The following is a 21,110-nucleotide window of genomic DNA, read 5'->3' as shown; positions in this document are numbered from 1 at the left end:
CTTCCAGCTACATGATCACAGCAGAATTCCATATATTAATCACAAGTGGGGTTTCACTTGCTTCCAAGAGTGAGTTCTTGTGGGGGACAGAGGAAGCTAAACAGAATCACTGCTGCCTTGATATTAATGACTTTGTACAACTATAAAAAATGTATTAGCTAAACACTAGTAACTGATTTCAGAGCGGTAGCCGCATTAGTCTGTATCAGCAAAAACAACCAGGAGTAAATGTGTTAGTCTCTAAGGTACCACAAGGACTCCTCATTGTTTTTACTAATAACTGAGATGTCCACAGTGTTTCTAAAAATGTTATTCCTAGAAACTACCACCTTACAAGAAGATCCCCAGGTACCATATTAAGGGAAAATAGGCAATAAGAATAATAGAAGCCCCACAGTAAATTTTGCACTGAAATCTGAAGGGGAAAAAAAAGTGCTAAACTTTCAAAAGACCCAGTTTATATAAAGGTGCTAAAAAAAAAGAAAAAAAAACAAGAGACATGCCCTGGAGTAAAAATATTTGTTGACTCTTACTACAGTACCTCAAAAATGGACTAATTTACACAGTGAAAACACGTAGGAAGTTGACTGATCATTCAGATACCTTTAATTCTTCACAAATAGAAAAAATGATTATTCACATTTACATTTTAAAAAGTTATGTAAGCACAATTCATTTGTAATGCCCATTACAGGCAATAAAATAATTACAAGCCTAAGTATACATGAGCCATGATGAAGTACATTATGTCTACTATCCATGTAAGAATCCTTTGGACAAGCTGCAGTCTACTGAAATGGAAAGAACTACGACATTAATGTCTTCTGAATCCATTGCTTCTCACTCCTACTCTTGGAGCTGTGTACCATGAGCAAGACACACTGGATCTATTGCAAATACTTTGTGAACACTACTGCAAGTAAAAAAAGCACAATAAGGAAAGAATCTAGAGACAGCCTTCGGTTCATGCCTCAAACTGATGAGATCCAGCTACACAAAGTTATAATGCTCATTCAACAGCTTCAGTCTATTGGGTTTCACTATTTGGAATACTATAATGTACACACTATAGTAAACTATCCTACAGCTCCCTCTGCTGTGTTCTCCTGCTCTACACACTGTGTATTCTTGACCAGTGATTCTCAAACTTCTGTACCGGTGACCTCTTTCACATAGCTACCTTGCCTCTGAGTGCGACTCCCCTTAGATATATTAAAAACACTTTTTAATATATAACACCATTATAAATGCTGGATACAAAGCAGGGTCTGGGGTGGAGGTGGAGGCTCACAACTCGTGACTCCCCAGGTAATAACCTCATGACCCCCTGAGGGGTCTTGACCCCCCCAGTTTGAGAATCCCTGTTCTTGACCTTTATACTTTAGGTACAGAATGTAACATAGCCATTAAATATAGCCACCAAATAAAACTAGGGAACCAAGCTGTCTGATGCAGAATTAATACCCACTGTTCCATTACCATGAAATTTATTTTCTTTCAAATAACATTAGATTTATCAATTCTCTTGCTATGTGAATTTTTTTTAAACCTGATTCACTATTCTTATTTAAACATGGTTCACTTTTAATTCTTAGTCTAGCTATTCTGTACAGTGTGGCATAAGTGCCAAGGGCACCAGCAACTTACTATTTGTGCAACATAAGATCTAGAGTAGTACTAGTGCCATAAATATAGAAACACTCAAACAGCGAATTTAAAATGACATGTGACTGAATAGAATACCACTATGTAGTCTGACGCAGTGTTTCTCAAATGCAGCCACCAGGGGCTTGCTGTTGGTTGCTGCGGTGGCCAGCAGGGGTTGGGACCTTCCATCCTCTGGAGACACCTGGGGCACAACGCTGGAGGAGCAGGCAGCTGATGAGTTCCCCACCTTCCCAGGGGTGGTGGGTCTCAGGCTCTGGGCTTCAGCCCTAGGGTGGCGGGGCAGTAGGCTCCGACCATGGGGCTTTGGGCTCTCAGTGTGGGCTCCGGGGATTGCTGGGGCCTGCCAATGCACAAATACTCTGTTCCTGGGCCCTAGCTGCAGGGCTTCAGACTCAAGCAATGGGACTTCAGGTTCCAGCTCCTCACTGTCTCCCCCGCCATCTTAGGCTTAAACTTATTCCCAGGCTTAGTAAGTCTGCTGTAAAATGCGATGTTTGTATGTTTGTAAATATCACTTTTCGTAACAGACTTACTAGCTAGCAATAAATAAATTACAATTATTTGGATGTGTATATGTGCATATTTATTTGTTTTTCCTAAAGTTAATTAAGTATTTTAGGAAACAGTCTGAGAGCGGCCACAAACAAGAGTCGAGCGAGGCCACCAAAAAATTTGTCCTAAGAACCCCTAACAGTTCTTTTAAAATGGGTTTTGCAATAATAACACAACACACTGCTTAATTCAAAGTTTTAAGCAGCAACAAAAATAACCATACTAATGGGAATGGTGTACTATACAAATGATATAAGGGTTATAAAGAAATGGTCTATTACAACAGTGCTGAGGCATACACTTTTGATATCTGAATTATTATATCTGCAGAAAAGACAGCAAAATGTTCACAGTAGAATCCACCTCCAAAACACAACTTTAAAGCTGAAAATGTTGAACAAGTTTTAAATATTTAAAAGTATTACTGATAATGTAACAGAAAATGGGGATTAATAAAGACTTTCCCCCCTAAGGTGCACATCAAAAGAAACACCTGAATTTTAATTTAGTCATACTGAGAAAACACTAATTTGCAATAATACTTTTAATAAAATTAGCCCACGTTAATTTTAAAAATACTTTGCGCAATATATTAAGGCCCTTAGAAGAAAAAATACTTTTATTATGCTTTAAATTTTGAAGTAGGGAGGCAACCTCAATGATGCAAATGTAATTAATTTTAATACCTAATCCCCTGTGTAAGTCTGACTTTAAACTATACGTTTATAAGCAGGAGTGGATTTCAAATGATAGAGTGGTAAGATTAGTCCATTTTCTCCTGTTTGTCATTCCTCCATTTTTATTATTTCTTCACAGTTCAGTCTAAAGGATGACAATATATTTTACCTGTTTTACACAAATCATGCTTTTTATATCAGAGAAGGAGAAATATCTGCAATAGCATTGCCAGAAATGCCCGTCAGAGAGAGAAACTGTTGTTTCTATTGGTCTGCAGATATAATGACTATGGGTGAAATCCTCTCCAGTTGAATTCAATGGAACTTTTGCCATTGACTTCAACAGCGCCAGGATTTCACTTTATGCCTACTGTCATATCCAAGTATCTTCGCTTAGAGGAATGTAGATAATGTTTGTCTTTGTCTAGACAGTCTCATCAATTCCAGTTATGTACTGCCAAGTGTGTGTATGAGGGCTGTGCCAGACAAACACATTCAAGTGCTTGGAATGCTAAAGGAGTGTACTAGGACAACACAAAAACAGACTACTCAAGACTAGATGATAGTGCCATGGAACAGGTGGGTTTTAAGGCGGAGGTTTTGGATTTCCTGGAAGTAAAGTGAAGGAGCATTGCAGGCCCTAAGGTAGCAGTTCCAGGTGTGTAAGTTGGCATAGAAATGCAAAGATCAGACTAGCAAAGATGACAAAGGCTGTAGTAAGGCGAACCACTTTAAAAACATTCCAAAAAAATTAAATTGGTTAATAGAGAATCATATTCCTCAATTTTAAAGCTACTTCCCCCAATAAACATCCCAGTAGCCCAATTCACTAAACTTAAAATTTGTTGTACACATTGAAATAGTTCCAAGAAATCTGAAACGTGAAATTGATACCTTGCCTGTTTCTCACTTAAGATACAGTTGCTGCCCTTATTGCTGCTTCAAATAATTTTTCAATAAAAACTTTAAATGGCTTAAAACACTCAAGTATTCAGCAGTATTTGTTCTTTCTATACTTCCTTCTATACTCACGGAAGTATGGATTAATAATGACTCCAAATGCAAGAAGACAATGTTAAAGGAAAAAATTGAAGTTAAGAAGTGTCCGACTCTAGCTGAAATCTGGATATTTTAAAGAATAGTTTAATAAAGAATCTGATTACTTATATTCTCCAATTTACTGTTTCTCTTCGCGTGTGTCTGTCTGTCTCGTTACACATATGTAAACAATAGTAACCACATACTTGAGATAAGCAAAACAAACAACGTTTAAGATACTAGCAGGTCAGGGCCACAGAAGTACCTGGGTAGAAACTAATTACTTCAACATTTAACGTTTGTTTTCAAACAACGAAATACAAAAAAGAGAATTAGTTCAAAAGTCATCTCTTACCAGAAGATGAAACAGTTCCCTCATCTCGGTCATGTTTCTCATGCCATTTCATCGTTCGATAATAACTAAGCATGACTTCCCAGAGTGCTTTGCAGAGGTCAGCAAGACATGGAATGTAGCTGTCTGATGTAATATGCTACAGAAAAGAAAAAGTTAGGCCTGTGAGAAAACTAACAGTTTGGCTCAGTTTTCTGAGCAAACAAAATAAGAAACTGTTCTTCCATTTGTACCCAGTATGGGATTGTGAAGTGCTTATTATTTATGAGTTTCAGTTTCAAATAAAAGTGTTTGACAGAGTTGCTTTAGGTCTTATATTGGTTGCGGAACAGATACAATACAAACTGCATCATTAAAAGTTGACACAGTCATCCCCGTTTTGGAGGGGAATATAGCAATCTGTGAATGTCCACTCAATGACTGGCTCTCTACAAGGACTAATTTGTTGAGATGCTCGTTTTGATATTTGGACCACTGTTCCCTAGAAACTAGACCAAGGCCAAACATTTATTTCACATGTATTTTACCCTAATTGTATCTCTAGCACAGTCAAGAATAAAAAGGGAGGCATGTGGTCTATTGGACAGGGTACAGGACAGAGTTTGGAGATCTAGATTCTACACCTGGCTCTGCCATTGGTCCACTGGGTGATCTTGCTGGACAGATCACTTTCTCTCTGTGCCTGTTTCCTCTCTCACCCTTTTCCTGCCTTGTCTATTTAGAGTGTAAGCTCCTCAAAGTAGGTTTTGTCTCTCTGCGTTTGCACAGTGCAACAATGCATAATGGGGCCCCCCAGTTAAAGGCTCTGGACACCTCAGTAATTAAATTATTTCAAAACATGTGCAATAGCACCTAGAGGCCAACTTGGTTTGGGCCCAAACTGTCCAGATTGAAGGCTAAGCAAAACCCCCACAAAGACTGCCATTTGTGTTTTAAGATTTCATGAGAGCGCAGACTATCAACCTCATAAAAAGGCTTTAATTGAACACAATACCTACTCTAAACTGGGGTTATGCAGCAAGAAACCAAATATATTCATCTCCTCAAATTCAACACCTATTTGGTAAGGGCAAGCAACGAGAGCACAGAGATCGTGCAATATATATTCTAAACTCATCATTCTGATTCGTTTGCTGTCAAGAGGCAAAGCCTTAGAGCTGATGAAAATCTGAAAGAATGTGTCCAATTGAGTCTGCATTTTAGAGTACTGTTGCTTTATGACGTTCATGTTTTAATGTTCCCAACTAGGCCTGAAATTAACACTTAAATTAGCTGAATCTGGTTGTGGTGAGTAGTTCATACATTTCTGCTATTTCTTTACCCAAAGTAGACTTCTGCAAGATCAAACACTATAATTACTTTGCAAAGCCTACTATGTTGTCACTATATTCCTTTATTAGCCTCCCACAATACCTAAGAATTAACTTTTAATTATCAGTGAAATTTGCTCAATGCATGTACAAGGCTTCAAACAAATGAGGTACCCACTCATGTAAAAATCAATACCTCAAGGCCTTGGCCATTCTGTTTTAAAAACACACAAAATAATGGAATCCTATCCAAATCACTAAATACTACATACATAGAGCTAAAACTTTAGCACTAGTTTCACTCCAAGGGATTCACATCTTTTGATTATCTACTGATTATTTGTGGTTTCTTAACACTGTGAATCCTTAGTGGTCAAAAGACGTTTGAAGAAAAAGTGGGTAATCGTTTGAAAATTAAGTGTGGTTTGATAGCAAATACTAAACTGGAGAGCTATACAAATATGTGGAGGTTACTTAAGCCTTTTCCTTTTCTCAACTTTATCAGAAAGAATTATCTGAAATGGAAGCATACTTTTATTTTCTACTCAGTCATGTTCACTTGTCTCTCTCACTTGAGTAATATTCCTGGTTGTAACATATACTGCTCAGGCCATTCATATTCACTTACACTCTGCCAGTGATTAAATACTCATGAGGCTCATTCTTTAGAGTTAATATATGTCCCTGGCGAAAGTATTTTGAGACCTCACATTAATCATTAAGTCTTTTTCAGCTTTTTTATTACTAATTTTAATTCTGGGCAGATTTCATATCAAGTCAACAGAATTGTACAGTGTAAATAAGTTGGGCATCTGTGAGTACAATCTTCAACAACCATAATGCCATAAAATACTAAGTTTTAGCACCAGTCCTCTTTAAAACATGAAGAAAATATGCCACTGTATTTAAGATAGTAGAAAAAGACTCCTGCTGATATTACTCACTAACATATAGACATTATATACATCGTCAAAACTAAGAGCAAAAGTTTGTAGTATTATATTTTATTTATATTAAATTGCTACCAGATGCTTAACACAATATTAACAATGATAGGGAAGGAATACAGGGAAAGAACAGGTTAAAAATATTTAAATGAGTTAGCCGTAATCAAGTCAGCAGGCCCTGATCAAATTCATCCCAGGGTACATAAGGGACTAGCTGAAGCCAACTTAGAACTGTGAGTGATTATCTTTGAGAACTCCTGGAGGACAGTTGATGTCCTGGAAGACTGGAGAAGAAGAAACATATTATCTATATCTTTGAAAACGGGAACAAAGACAACTGAGGGATCTGTAGATCAGAAGGTCTGACTTCAATACTTGGAGAGATATTGGAACAAATTATCATCAATACATAACCAGTTATAGGATATGTGTTAAAAGTAATATCCAACATGAATTTGGCAAGAATAATGCTAAACCAACCTAGTTTCCTTCTTTAACAGAGTTACTAGTCTAGTGGATAGGGAGAAGCTGTAGATGTGATATATATATCCTTATTTCAGTAAGGTTTTCACATAGTTTCACATTACACTCTCTTTAGCAAACTAAAAAAAAATGTGCTCTAGGTGAAATTACTATAAGGACATACTCAAAGACCATCAAGGATTCATAGTTAAACTGGGGAGATGTATCAAGCAAGGTCCGTAGAGGTTTGTCCTGAGTCCGGTACTATCAATATCTTCATTAATGACCTGGATAACAGCGTTGGAAGTATGCTTATGAAATCTGCAGGTGACACCAGCTGGGAGGGGTTGCTGACACTTTAGGTGACAGGATTAAAATTCAAAATGATCTTGACAAATTGGAGAATTGGTCTAAATTCAGCAAGATGAAATTAAAGACAAGTGCAATACACTACACTTAAGAAAAAAATCAAATGCACAGCTACAAAATGGGGAAAAACTGGCTAGTGGTAGTATGGTTGAAAAGGATCTGGGGATTATAGTCGATCATAATGTGATTCAGTTGCAAAAAAGGCTAATATTGCAGGGTGTATTACCAGGAGCGTCATCTGTAAGACAGGAGGTAATGTTCCCATCTACTTAGCACTGGTGAAGCCCCAGCTGGAGAATTGTGTTCAGTTCTGGGCGCCACACTTTAAGAAAGATGTGGACAAACTGGAGAGAGTCCAGAAGAGAGCTACAAAAATGATAAAAGGTTTAGAAAACCTGACCTATTAAAGGTTAAAAAACTGGGCAAAACGACTGAGTGTGGACATGATTAAAGTCTTCAAATATGGCTCTTATAAAAGAGGACTGCAATAAATTGTTCTCCAGGTGTACTGATGGTAGAATAAGAAGTAATCACCTTACAATGCAGCAAGGGAAATTTAGGTTAGATAGTAGGAAAAACTGTAACTAAAAGGGATTGTTAAGTTCTAAAACAGACTTTCAAGGGATGTTGTGGAATCCCCCTCACTGGAAATTTTTTTAAGAACAGGTTACACAAACACCTGTCAGGGATGTCAAGGTATACTTGATCCTGCCTCAGCATATGGGGTGGACTAGATGACCTTCCAGCCCTACAATTCTGTCATTTTACGATTTTGCCTAACTCAGCAAGCTACCCTGCCATTTCAATTGGCTGTGTCAGTCTCCATTACCTCCCCTAAATGGTTATGTAAGTTGGTCTGCGCTGCTAAAAATAGCTATATTTCACATCAAAACTGGCTGCATTTCATTTGTGAGGGGATACAGAATAATTTGGATTGATTTGTGCCATATGAATGTAAATAATCTTTCAAAACTATAATGTTACTTCAAACAGTATTCATATATTAGTGCTTTAGACAGTTTAATGTGCTCCTGACATAATGTATTCTCAAGGTGGTCATGCATTATAAGAAACAATCCACTTTGGTTGAATAAATCCATAAAAATAGCACTTAGCATGTGGGGAACCACGCTGGTCCATTCACTGACCATAGTGCTTCTAGCATAGTTGGCAAGAATCAATATAAAAACATACTGAGACACAGTGAACTAAGAACAAAAACTTAAATCTTTCAGATCTCTACATGGAGATGTTTCAACTTCAAGATAGCCAGCATGCTCAGACAGAAGACAACAGTACTGATTAGGTCCCAAAATAAACCCATTTTAACAAGGCAGATAAGTAAAATGAACAGCTGAATTTCTTTGAACTAGGCTCAGGGAGACAAAAATAAATATATAGAGAACGTCTCTCAAAGAGCTAATCAACAGGAAAGAAGGATGGGTAGCAGTTTGGACAGAACATGCCCGCAGAACAAACAAGCTCAGCAAGGAAGTTAATTGAATGACAGTTAAAAGGACACTGGCTTGCAATATGCTATACATGGCCAAGAACCAAAGAAAAGAAAATGAACAGGTAGTATACATTATAGTAGATTCAGTGCAAAATACAGACAAAATACTTTAGCATTCCATATAAGGGCTTCACTGAAGTTTTATAGGCAGGATTTTTTAGCAGTAAAAAAACATTACATTATAGAACATGAATTCAGGAAATTTTGAAAACAAAGTTTCTCAAGTATGGATATTCACATCTGGGACTCCAACCGTCACTATTCAAGAATGACAAAAAGAATACTTCTAAAGAATCTGCAAGTGCCATCACAGCATCCTAAAACTATCGATTCGGCATAACTTTGGTATACAAGCAAATGTCCCTGGAGATGTTCTGAATTTCATTCCAGAACACACAAATAGAGTCAAATGCGTTCATCAGAAAGATTTCCAGAAAATCACAACAGTAAATCTACTCAAAAGGAAGATTTAAAATTTAATATGACTGAAAATGTTTAATTTGACTAAGCAGTCTGTGGCTGATTAGCTACTTTTATGTGAAAAGTTTCTTGATTTTACATTGTGCTGAATGTACAGGGTCCCAGCTCTATTAGATACAGACAAAGCTGATTTTGTTTTAGTCTCAGCCTACTTACTATCTGGCAACCTTGATATAAGTGCTGAATATGGTGGGTTCCTTTTTATGAGGAAGTGGGAATGAAATAGAATTGCTGTAATATTCCAGCCTGAAAGTTTTATTCAGTCTTACTTCTCCTAGGAAGGTACTGCAACAGGCAATTACACCTCTACCTCGATATAACACTGTCCTTGGGAGCCAAAAAAATCTTACCGCGTTATAGGTGAAACCATGTTATATTGAACTTGCTTTGATCCACCAGAATATGCAGCCCCGCCGCCCGGAGCACTGCTTTACCGCATTATATCCAAATCCGTGTTATATTGGGTGGCATTATATCCAGGCAGCGGTGTATATTTAAACCTAACTGGGCCTAGTCAAAGAACTGTTCCAGCAATGGGCAGACTTAGACACTGACCCCATCCTGCAATAGGAAGACACCATAAAAGCCTATTGGGGGAAGAGGGGGGTTGAACAGCAAGGGGGTTTGTTTTTTTTAAATCTTAAAAGAAAGTTAACTCTCAGGTGGGAGCTCTAAACCTTGAGTCCCGGGAGAGAAGTATTTGAAGAACCTGGGGAAAGAAGCAATTGAAGTAGACTCAGAGGGGCAGATTTGAAATCCAGAAAGTAACTCAGGAATTGTCAGTCCTGTGGAGGAACAAGGGAAGCCCAATTTTGAGAGACACCTGTTTGTTGGATTTGTATCATCTTGTTGACTTTTGGCATGAATTAAAGCAATTTTGCACTAAGCACTTTGGTCTCAGTAAGTTTCTGCAATCATTGCCGCACAAAGTCATTCTTTTCACAATTTGTGCAAAAGTCCATGTTCAGATGTGGAAATGGAGGGGGCAGGAAAGGATTTTCTTTTGGCTCTCAACCTGAGAATGAGTCTTACTGAAAAATACATTTCAATTTTTCATTAGAATATCAAAAAATGTCAACTAATTAGAATATCAACTAATTGTGCAGCCAACATTTTACAGAATCATTTGAGATACATACTAATACTTGCCTTAATTGTCACTTTGCACTAGGTCCCTGAGATACACAGAATTTACCAAGAAAGAAGAATGTGTTTCCAGAATTTTAAATCAACATCACACCATATTTTAAGAGAACTATTGCCATATTCATTGTGCCTTAAATATAGGGCCATCTTCTGCAGTGCATCAAATCTCTTTATACAGAGATCAGACACTAACCTTTGAAGTGCCACATAACTTGAAAATATCAGCTATTTGCTTTGTTCACAAAGAAAGAAAATAAATTAAATTAAGCTAATGACATATGAAACCATGTTGTAATTCAGCGAAGGTACGTTGTTTTAAGAAAACATGGAACTGAGAATTTCCAGTAACATGCAAATCTTTCTACATAGTAAGCATGAGTGGAGGCTACCAACAATATACAGTTAACAGAGTCTGAAAGAAATTGGATCAGCACATTACTACAGCCTGCAAACAATTAAATTAGGAAGTGTTGCAAATATTAGTGAAGAAAGGGAATAACTACAGAGGACCTTAGAAAGTCTTAAAAGAGAGTGGAAACGGCAGAATTCAACTTTAAAAAGCAATGCTAACGAGTTTTCAAAAAGTTTTTTTGTTTTTAAATCAGACGTTTAAGAATGAAACATGAAAAAGCAGTGGACTTGAAAGAGTGTAGTCTAGTGCAGGGGGTCTCAAACTGCATTGCACCACGACCCCCTCTGACAACAAAAATTACTACACGACCTTAGGATGGAGGACCGAAGCCTGAGCCCCCCTATGCTCCACTGCCCTGGGTGGGAGGATGGGGGCAGAGCACAAAGCCCAAGTCCCATTGCCCTGGGCACGGGGAACAAAGCAAAAGCCCAAGACCTTCAGCCACAGGCAGGGGGCCTGTAACTTGAGCCCCAGCATCCCAGGCTGAAGCCCTCAGGCTTTGGCACCAGGCAGTGGGGCTTAGGTTTTGGCCCTGGGCCCCAGCAAGTCTAATGCCAGCCTTGGCGACCCAATTAAAAATGGGGTTCTGACCGACGGAACTGCTGGTCTAGTCAACAAAGCAAGGGATATGGTGTCTTCATTCTTTTTACCATATTGTGCCTCAGTTTATCTGTATAATGGAAATGCCATTCACCGTTGGTCCCTTCCACTTCTCTACTCCAGCCTTCTGGATGATGGTGGAGGCCATGAGCTTTATTGGATAAGCCCTTTCTCTCCTCTGAAGTTGCTTTGAAAAGCAGCTTCCCAGCACCACAGATCTTAGGGTCAGTACACCTCTTTACAAAATATATTTTTGGCCTAAAATCAACGAGTATCCTATAACATTAAAAAAAAAAAAGGCTTAAATGTGGAAGTGTTTACTGGTTGAAGCTAAGCAACTCCAGAACATTTCTAAGAAATGAAAGAGCAGCATAATAATCAGCAAAGGAATTTTAATCTTTTTGCTACTATACTTTGATTTAATAGAATGACTGAAGGAGTTGGTCAGAAGTTTGAATTAGTCAAGGTTTCATCAAGAGTGAGAATATTTGAGGACTCAGTCTGTGATACACAAATTTCTTTCAGTACCTTCAATCTAGAAACACAATTTCAAGTTTCATGGCAGCATCCGGCTGTAGTGAAGCACCTCTGAGCTCACTAATTTTCCACTATTTTTTCAAAGTTAAGCAAACCAACTTACGCAAATCCACACTAACGGAAAAAGTTTGATAAGCTAGAAACAGGAGGGGTGTATTTTTTTTGGGGAGGAAGGCTGGTGTAATTGTCAGGTATATGTTTCCGACTTACGCAAAATTAGAGTTACACAAGGCATTCCGGAACAGAATGCTTGCATAAATTGGGAAGCATCTGTAATGAAATCCCTCAGAGTTTAATAGTATGATCACAAATGAAGCAAGCTAAAAGTGTATTGAAAGTAGCATTTAAAACAATCATTTTTTCTAATAAAATATTTGAGAAAATTCCCAGTAAGAGATGCTATTTATACATTCATTTAATATTCTGAGGAAAGGAAAATCTTGTAATTGGTCTTCTGTTTTTTAAACAGAATAAAATTCTACATCATATGTTCAAGACATTAATTTTTTCCAAAGCGAGATACGCACAGATACATAGCACAAATACACTGCATGTGCACATGTAAGCATGCTGATTAAAGGAAAATGTACTGTAACCACACTGTGTTAAACCTCCTTTAATCAGGCTTTTGAATCTCAATATTACAGCCATATATGGATCTGTCTTTAATTTGTTGGAATTATGGACCAGACTCAAAATTAGGAGAAAAGATTCCCATTTACTTCTATCAGCTTTGGATCAAGGCTTCAGTGAAATGCACTATGTTACAGCATTATTCCAACTGAGAGACTGATCCTGAAACTCAATGAAGTCAATGGCAATACCACTATTAATTTCAATGGGTACAACATCAAGCCCTGAATGCAGCAGTACGAAGTGCTTATCTCCTATTTGTAGTCTGCAATTTCTCTCTTTTTTAACACTTAAGTCTGAGTGTATGATCACACTTTTAAATCTCAAAAGTACCAAGTATCGTCTTAATCCAAACCCATACAGGATTTGGATGGACTAGTCTCTCAGTTACTCCATGCAAATTAAATTAAGTGATTGTAATAACAGCCAAAATTAAGATCATTTTAATAACCATAATATCCACAATCTTAAAATAAGACATGTTAAAGGTTATATGCAATGAAAAAAGTTATATGCAAATACTATGTAAGACAACTATGTTACCACGTACTGTGCAGAGGTCCTTGTACTGTAGCTTCTGAAATTTGGTGTCCGAGTTTCCTGCACACAGCTCTACATACCCAAGAACTACTTGAAACACTGTGTTGTGAATGGCTTGAGTGAAATGCATATGTAGTTGGTCCATCGCTGTCTGAAAATGAAGGAAAAGCAGAAAAGCATTACATTGATTGGTTGAGTTCATCTGGTTATCTACTAGACCTTTATGTCCTTTTCAGAGTCACTGCTTTACAGGACACATTCACCCACCTTGTAAGTGTGACTTACATTCTTTGTTCCTAGATGTATAACCTAACATTTGACTTTGTTAAAACATGTTTTGTTCAAATGAGCTCACATTACCATGCAGTCTTGGTGGGTCTTATAATTTCCATCAGTCCCTATCATTATTTACCATTTCAATTTGTGTCATCTAGTTTTTAACCAGCAATTTTATATTTTCTTCTAGATCATTACTAAAGATAGTGAATAGCACTGGAGTGACTACAGATCCCTGTGGGATCCCACTGGGGGGTGGGAGGGAGGAAACAAAAAAAATAATTTGATTACTATTTCCCATTTACAATTTTTTTTTTTTTTTTAAGATTTATCAGCTAAACTATTTTTAATCTATTTTCCATGCAATCATGTTGAGTGGCATTAAATATGTTAACATCTTTAATATTTTACTAATTTCATCCCCTATCAGATTTTCCATGATTTTGCCTGGGATCTAGATCAGGCTAACTGCCCTATAGTTTCCTGGGTCTTCCCATTACCCTTTTTAAATATTGGTAAAACATTAGTTTTTCCAACCGTCAGGAACTTCCAAAGTTTTCTAAAACTTGTTAACACACACACACACACACACACACACCCCCCACAAAACATTAATGGTTCATAGAGCTCCTTAGCCATTCTTGTAATACTCTTGAGTGAAAGTTATCTGGTTCTGCAGAGTTAAAAAAGTGTTTAACTTTAATAGTTGCCTTTTATCTTCCTCCACAGTTACTGATGGAAGACAGTAAGATATTAACGTCATTCTGCTTCTTTCCAAATACAGAACAGAAAAGCAAATAATTGGACCATTTTCGCTAAACCTAGCTTGAATCAGATAATCCAAACAGAATGAAAAATGAAGACCTTAAAAAGGTTTGGTACTAAAGTTATACAAAATAAACAGCAATTAAAATAGGGAGACTTCATTTTGTGCTCTGCATATACTGAAGTGTTTTTCAGGACAAGTCGAGAACAGACATCTTTTAAAAAAAAATATAGCCAATACTGCAGTATCAGTAATGTCAGTTAAGAAAAAAAAAAGTTCTTGCTTTATAATATATGTAAGTTCTAAAATACCGTTCGCTGTTTCGTTCAGTTGATCAGAAAACTCTCACAAGTTACCCACACTCATTAAAACATGTTTAATTATTTATGTATGTTTGATTAATTTGCTTATTGACATTTCCCAACATATCATACATTACACTTTGGAACCACAGAAGGGTTATATTTACTTTTGAGCCTCACATTTAATAAATGAGTTAATTCTTCCAAATACATTTTAAAAAATGTATAGACCACCACTGGTATGGGAAAGCTAACTTAATCTTTTTCCTGACACAACTGCTTATGTTTGAGTATTTTAATACTTTTGAAAAATGCTTAAAGTTAATAAACAAAATAAGACCAAAACCAAAGCACCAAAAAACAATTTACATACACTTGAAAAATTATGTTGCTGCCATAACAACAACACACTGAAATGAGCTAATCCACACGGACGGAAGCACTGTTTAAAAATTAGTATTTTAAGGTCAACCAGGCCTCATACATTGCCAGATAAAAACAACAAATTTGTGACCAGGAAAAAATGGGCTAAGTCCTTACCTCATCCTCAACAGAACACAGAGATCCTGAGTTAGTGTCCAAACTATCCCTTCCGTGGAGGGCTGTTTTACTGATAACCCAGAGACTCCAACACCACAATACAAACCTCAACCTAACTTTCCTCCTCAAGCTTATCTATTACTAAGATTTCTCTCCAGAACATCCTCAGTCCTAGCTCCTACTCTCCTCAAGCTCTAAAAAATAAATAAAATTAAATAAATAATAAAAAAATCAAATAAAAATCACTCCAACCTCTACTATCCAGGTTGGAGTTAACTGGATCGTCATTATCATGATTCTCCAGTAACTACCGTATATCTTAATTAAACTTGACTTAACCAAAAGAGTACTGCAATCCTATCCAAGGTCTTAGATCGGCAAGACAGTTAAATAAATAAGGTTTAAAAACGAAGCTGCAATTTCTAGTATGGAATGTCTACAACAGCTCCATATTGACCATAAGTGACATTTTGCATTACCATGCAACCTATCACAACAAATATGAGCATTGCTAAAGTCTTTATAAACTCATATGCAACAAGATACAGGGTTGTTAATAAAGAAGTTTCCAAGGAAGTCCTTGCCAATTTTATATTGTGGCAGCATTATTCTTCATATTTTATTAAGAAAATAAAGTACTAACCTGTGTCTTTCCAAGTAGTCTGTAAGCCTGCTGCACCTTGGTATAATGATTGATATCAAAGTTCTTGCATATTTTGGAGAGGGCTACATCTAATAGTTCCTAATGTAATTAAAGAAGTAAATGTTAAACATTCAATAAAAGAAATTCAAGGAGTTATTTTATTACAATATGAGGTTCTAATTCATATTGTATTACAGGGGCTGGTATCATCTATTAAGGTAGTCCTAAACTTCCCATTGTAAGTCCAGGTTTTCAATTCTTTTAACTCTGATTAACTTTAAATATGTTAGATACAAATCTTCCAGGCCAAATGACTGCCTCAGGCTGAATTATTTGGCAGTATTTCAGCCAAAATGGCTTAGCCATGTCTAAGATTGAGGCTAGTGAAAAATATGTTTTGCTCATGTTAAAAAGATTCTGGAGACTTCTTTGAAAAGCTCTATTGTCCAATATTGTGGAGAAGAGACTTGTAATTTGGCAGGGGCAGGCAGAGATCTTCATGTCAGGCATGTGCCTTTTGCCATACTCATGAAAATCCACCCAAATTTGGCCAAGTTATAAGCCTTAAAAATAAGCAAATAAATAAATAAATAAAAATTTGCACACGCTCCACAGAGACTTGTTACAGCTTCGCTGCAGAAAACTCCAAAGATTCCATCCACACGGAGCATGCTCCAGCTTGGGACCAAGCAGGACCACCTCTGCAATTGCAGCCAGGAACCAGAACTTAAAGTGTGTCTTTCCTGTGCTCTCAATACTACCCACTGCTGATTCCCAGAGAGCCTTCTTAAGGAAGCTGCCTGATTCAAAATATGCAAGGAACAAGAGCTGGATGCCAGGTTTGGATGGGAGTAAACTGGGACAAAAGGCCTAGGAATATACAACTTGGAATGGAGATTTTCCAGCTGGTGAAGTGGGAAGGAAACTGGGACTGTGTTGGGATGGAGGAATACTGAGACAGGGAGCAGAAGGGGAGACTGGAATGGACTAGGCAAACAGATTGGGACAATAACTGAGAGCATGGGGGACATGATTCATAGATTTATTTATTTATTTATTTTTTAAAAGACCAGAAGGGACGACTATTCAATCATCTAGTCTGACCTCAAAGCAGAAAGAACCAGAACACATACCAAAAATTGGGTTTTTCTCCTTCCTCCCAGCACTGTGGAAGCACTGGTGGGGTAAAGACAGCTAGGATTTGGAAATCTAACATTAAGAGAATATAGAAACGTGCAAGTTGTTGCACTTGTGACCACTGTCCAATGTGGATAAAGGCTAAAATGGCCAGCTCCCACAGATAAATGAGACCTGAGATTTCATTGGTAGACGCTGCACCAGTAAGGAGGAAGAGAAGCCTGAAATCTTTGCAGACAAAGGTCCCTCTTGGTACTCGTCTCTGAGTCCTGGGTGTAGGGGGGTAAGCGAAAAGGTCCACCCCAAGTTACCGGTGATTTGGTAAGAGCTTAGTAACCCCACACTGGACTCAGTTAAATGCATGGAATGAGAGATGAGTGAGCACATACCATCCCTACCCACTGTTAAGCTAATAAAGTTGCAGTCGAACAGTTAAAAAACATTCCAGTGTCTGTCTTTCATTCCCCTGTGTATCCTGATCAATCAAGAGCTTGAGTGTTAATCATGAACTACCTGTGAATCGCTGCTGCTTCCGCACAATTCAATACAAGGCAGGATTTACTTTACAAAGCAGTGAGGGAGGATGTAGAAGTGAATGCAGCCCTTTCAGCAAATTAAATTCAAAATTTGTTCAGTCGGATTGACACAAGATGAAAAGTTAGTTGCTAATAAGAATCTTGTCACGTAGGAATCTAACAGGGAATGAGAAGTGGGAATGTGAAATCTTAGTAAAAACAAAATATGTCTAGCCTGGGTTAAAAGGGAAAAATAAAAGCAACACTAATCCAAACAGGTTTTAATCATTCCCACACAGAATGAGACCATGGAGAAGGAACCTATCACTAGAAGAAAATAAAAGGAAAGTTGTGTAGAGGTTTTAATTAGATAAAAGTGAAAAATAAAAAGGGACCATGAGGAGAAAAACTTTTTAAAAATACACTATGTATACTTCTAATCTAAACACTAACCTGACTTTCCACAAAGTATATAGAATGCTGTATCCCAGATAAAACTTAATTCCTTTCTGACTGCTTTAAAATTAAATGCTGGCATAAACTTGAATTCAATATAGAGCCCATATGTATAGCTACCATACAACTGAGAGTTTAACTGTGCACACAATTCCATATGAATTGCAGTGTCTAAAGCATTACAGAGAGACATTTTGAAGTAATTCTTATGTACAATAACTGCTAACGCCAAAATATTTGAATTAGAAAGTCACGATAAACATCGAAATGTAAAAATATTCACATTATAAAAATCCAAACCTAGTTCTTACCTCTATTTGTTCCAAAGTGTCTTGTAGTTTTGAATTCAATTCACTAGCAAGAAAATAAAATCCTAGTATTACATTGTGTTTAAAACCAAACTAATAACTCTCAACAATGTTTCACAGCAAGATCGCTGTTCTAAAAAGTGTATGTCTGTGTAACATCATGCCACTATTATAATCCATGCTATCCTTCTAAAACCATTCATCTGCCATTAAATAAAGTGCAAAGTTTAGTGCAGTTACACCAGTAACACCATAGTTATGATGAAAGAGAGACTCCACTGGCTTATCCAGTTCACATCAGTTAGTATTTGCACTTGCAATGAAAAAAAAACAGTGGTATTATTGTAGCACATTTATATTGCAATAGTATACAGAGAGTCCAATCAGGATCAGAACTCCATTGTGCCAGATACAGAGGACACACACCACCACCACCTCTGCTTTCAGGAGCTTATGACCTAACAGTGCTGAATCCTGCAATTTGATCTGCAAAAGTGAACCCCTGCACCTACAGAGTCCCAATGAAATTAACGGGCATAGAAATTCCTGAGCACAGATCAAATTGCAGAGTATCAGGGCCTGAAGATGCTGATATATAAAGGTTAGTGGGAAGAAAGATGCATTTGGACATGCATACTTTTGATACGCATAGAACTTTTATTGTAGGTTGAAAAAGTATAAGTCAACTATTCCTATCTATTCCCTACACCCAACATTTATAAACATGCAAATTGCTAACTATTTAAAAGCACTAACAATATTTAACAAAATTTATCTTTGGCAAAGACTAAGCATGAAAAATTTAAAGCGAACAGAGTAAAAATCATTTCCGATTTAAAAATACTACAGAGGTAAAATAGTTCCAACAGAAAACAAGATAAGTTATGTTGAAAGACTCACTTAAGGATAGGGCATCTTAGAAAGTGACATATGCAGAGGAATATCTTTTTACAAGAAAAAATTGTTCTGCACATGAACAATGCTGTTCTCTAACTTGAGGGGCTTTGTACAGCAATAAGAAGTGTTTCCATTTGAATACGGTGTGCCCTGGAAACAGTTTTAGTTGAGCTGGTGAGCAATCTCCTCTTGACTGTGGACAATGAACAAACATCCATTCTCATCTCATGAGTGGCCAATGTGTAATAGCTATATTTCAGCTAGGTTGGTAAAAGCTTGCTTAATGGGGTTCCCCCTAAAGGTACCTAGCAGAAAATTTAATTTTTGTAGGCAAGTCACCTTCAATGCTATATTCCATCCAGAAAGCTCAGCAAGCTGCAATCAGTATAGCCAATTGAACAGAGGGAGAGATAGATGCACATCTTAGCAGCATCAAGTTCTTTGACTGTCTCGTAAGTACAAGAGAAAGGGGGTAGAAAATCTTTCAGCATTTCATAATGTATCTGCATAAGACCAAAGTACTAAGGTTGCATGGTCTCTGTAAACTGGTATAGTTACGTTTATCCAGAACTCAAAAACCAATAAGGACAAAATCCTCAAATGCTGATCCTACAACTTCTAGAGAAATGTGATCAGAAGTGTAAATGCTTTGAACCTACCAAGTGATAATTCCCCAGGGCACTTTCAGCAGCCAGATGCAGAAAGCAGGTGTAAATAATATTTAATAAATGATCTAGTATAGTACAGTAAATGTACAGAAAGCCAAAAAGGAGTAAAAAAACCTCAGAACCCCTCTTAAGAATATGTCAAGTTTCCTTCTCTATGATATGCTTGGGAGAAGCCTCAGTGGGGAGGGGAGATTAACAAGAACAGCTCTCCATCCATCCAGGTGAATCTTCCTTGGGTACAGATATACATAGCTGTTTCTTGTCCACAGGAAGTGAGCAATATTGTGAAACATGGACTTAGAGGGTAAATCAGAAAGAGACATGCAAAATAAGCCTGCTTGATTTCTTTCACAATTTAGGAAGATGATGGAGGTTTCATGCCTAGCTGATCTGACCAAACTAAGCCTTTAACAGGACTTTTCAATTTCACAGCAGCCAGTCTTTTGGACTTAAGGCACTGGCCAGAGATAAGAGAACATATTTACTGTTTAGCACTTCTCCTGTACAATAGCTATGTATGGTTCTTGGCAATACAGTTGAAGTACTTTCTCCAAAGAGCTCACAACCAAGGTTAAGACAAAAAACAAGAGATGGAGAAAGATGAGGGAAAGCACAATACGATAATATGGTTACTTGACAGACTGAAGTCTTAAAGGTATCAATTTTTTTCCTTATATTTTATTTTAAATGTTTAAGAGGATGTAGTTCATAAATTTCATTGAAGTACTGGATTTTGAAAAGAGGCTTAGAAAAGGCAGAAGGCATGGGGATTAGTATGAGGAAAGGGATTTAGCAATTGAGAACTGCCTGAAGACAGAATGGGAAAAGGACATAAGGGAGGCAACTAGCTGAACAAACAGGGCACAGAGCAGAGGGATAAAAGGAAAGCATGCAAGCTTGTTGCTGTGGCATGCTTGCATCACCTGTAGTGCAGCAACACATTCCTCACTACCTGAATCCAGGAATGTGGACAGGCTGGGCTTTACAACTTCAGAGACTATAACAAAATGACAGCTAAAAAGCATGGCATTCTAGCCAGAAAAGGAAAGTTTGGACTGGACTGTCTTACCACAGGAGGAGCATTTACTGAACTGTCCTTGGCACAAAGAGCGGGAATGTGCTAATAAAGTTTGCGGATGACACAAAGCTGGGGGGTATTGCTAACATGGAGAAGGACAGGGATACTATTCAGGAAGATCTGGACCACCTTATAAACTGGAGTAATAGTAATAGGATGAAATACAATAGTGAAAAGTGCAAGGTCATGCACTTAGGGATTAATAATAAGAATTTTAGATATACGTTGGGGACGCATCAGTTGGAAGCGACGGAGGAGGAGAAGGACCTTGGGGTATTGGTTGATAGC

At 37.4% G+C, this 21,110-nt stretch overlaps 1 protein-coding gene across 2 annotated transcripts in view; it reads right to left on the bottom strand.

Annotated features, from left to right (window-relative positions):
• The window catches only part of VPS50 (VPS50 subunit of EARP/GARPII complex), a 177,751-nt gene that overhangs the window by 114,068 nt on the left and 42,573 nt on the right, over positions 1–21,110 (bottom strand). For both annotated transcript variants that reach the window (XM_030550571.1, XM_030550572.1), the window contains exons 10-13: positions 18,183–18,225; positions 15,764–15,862; positions 13,247–13,387; positions 4,291–4,426 (exon numbers count right to left, since the gene is read on the bottom strand). In XM_030550571.1, coding sequence (XP_030406431.1) covers positions 4,291–4,426; positions 13,247–13,387; positions 15,764–15,862; positions 18,183–18,225 — 419 coding nt within the window. The remainder of the gene's footprint in view (positions 1–4,290; positions 4,427–13,246; positions 13,388–15,763; positions 15,863–18,182; positions 18,226–21,110) is intronic.

This window comes from Gopherus evgoodei, chromosome 2, assembly GCF_007399415.2.
Source record: "Gopherus evgoodei ecotype Sinaloan lineage chromosome 2, rGopEvg1_v1.p, whole genome shotgun sequence".
NCBI classification, from domain to species: Eukaryota; Metazoa; Chordata; order Testudines; family Testudinidae; genus Gopherus; species Gopherus evgoodei.
Note: the sequence above shows the minus strand (reverse complement) of the source record. Positions and strands in the feature narration are given on the sequence as shown.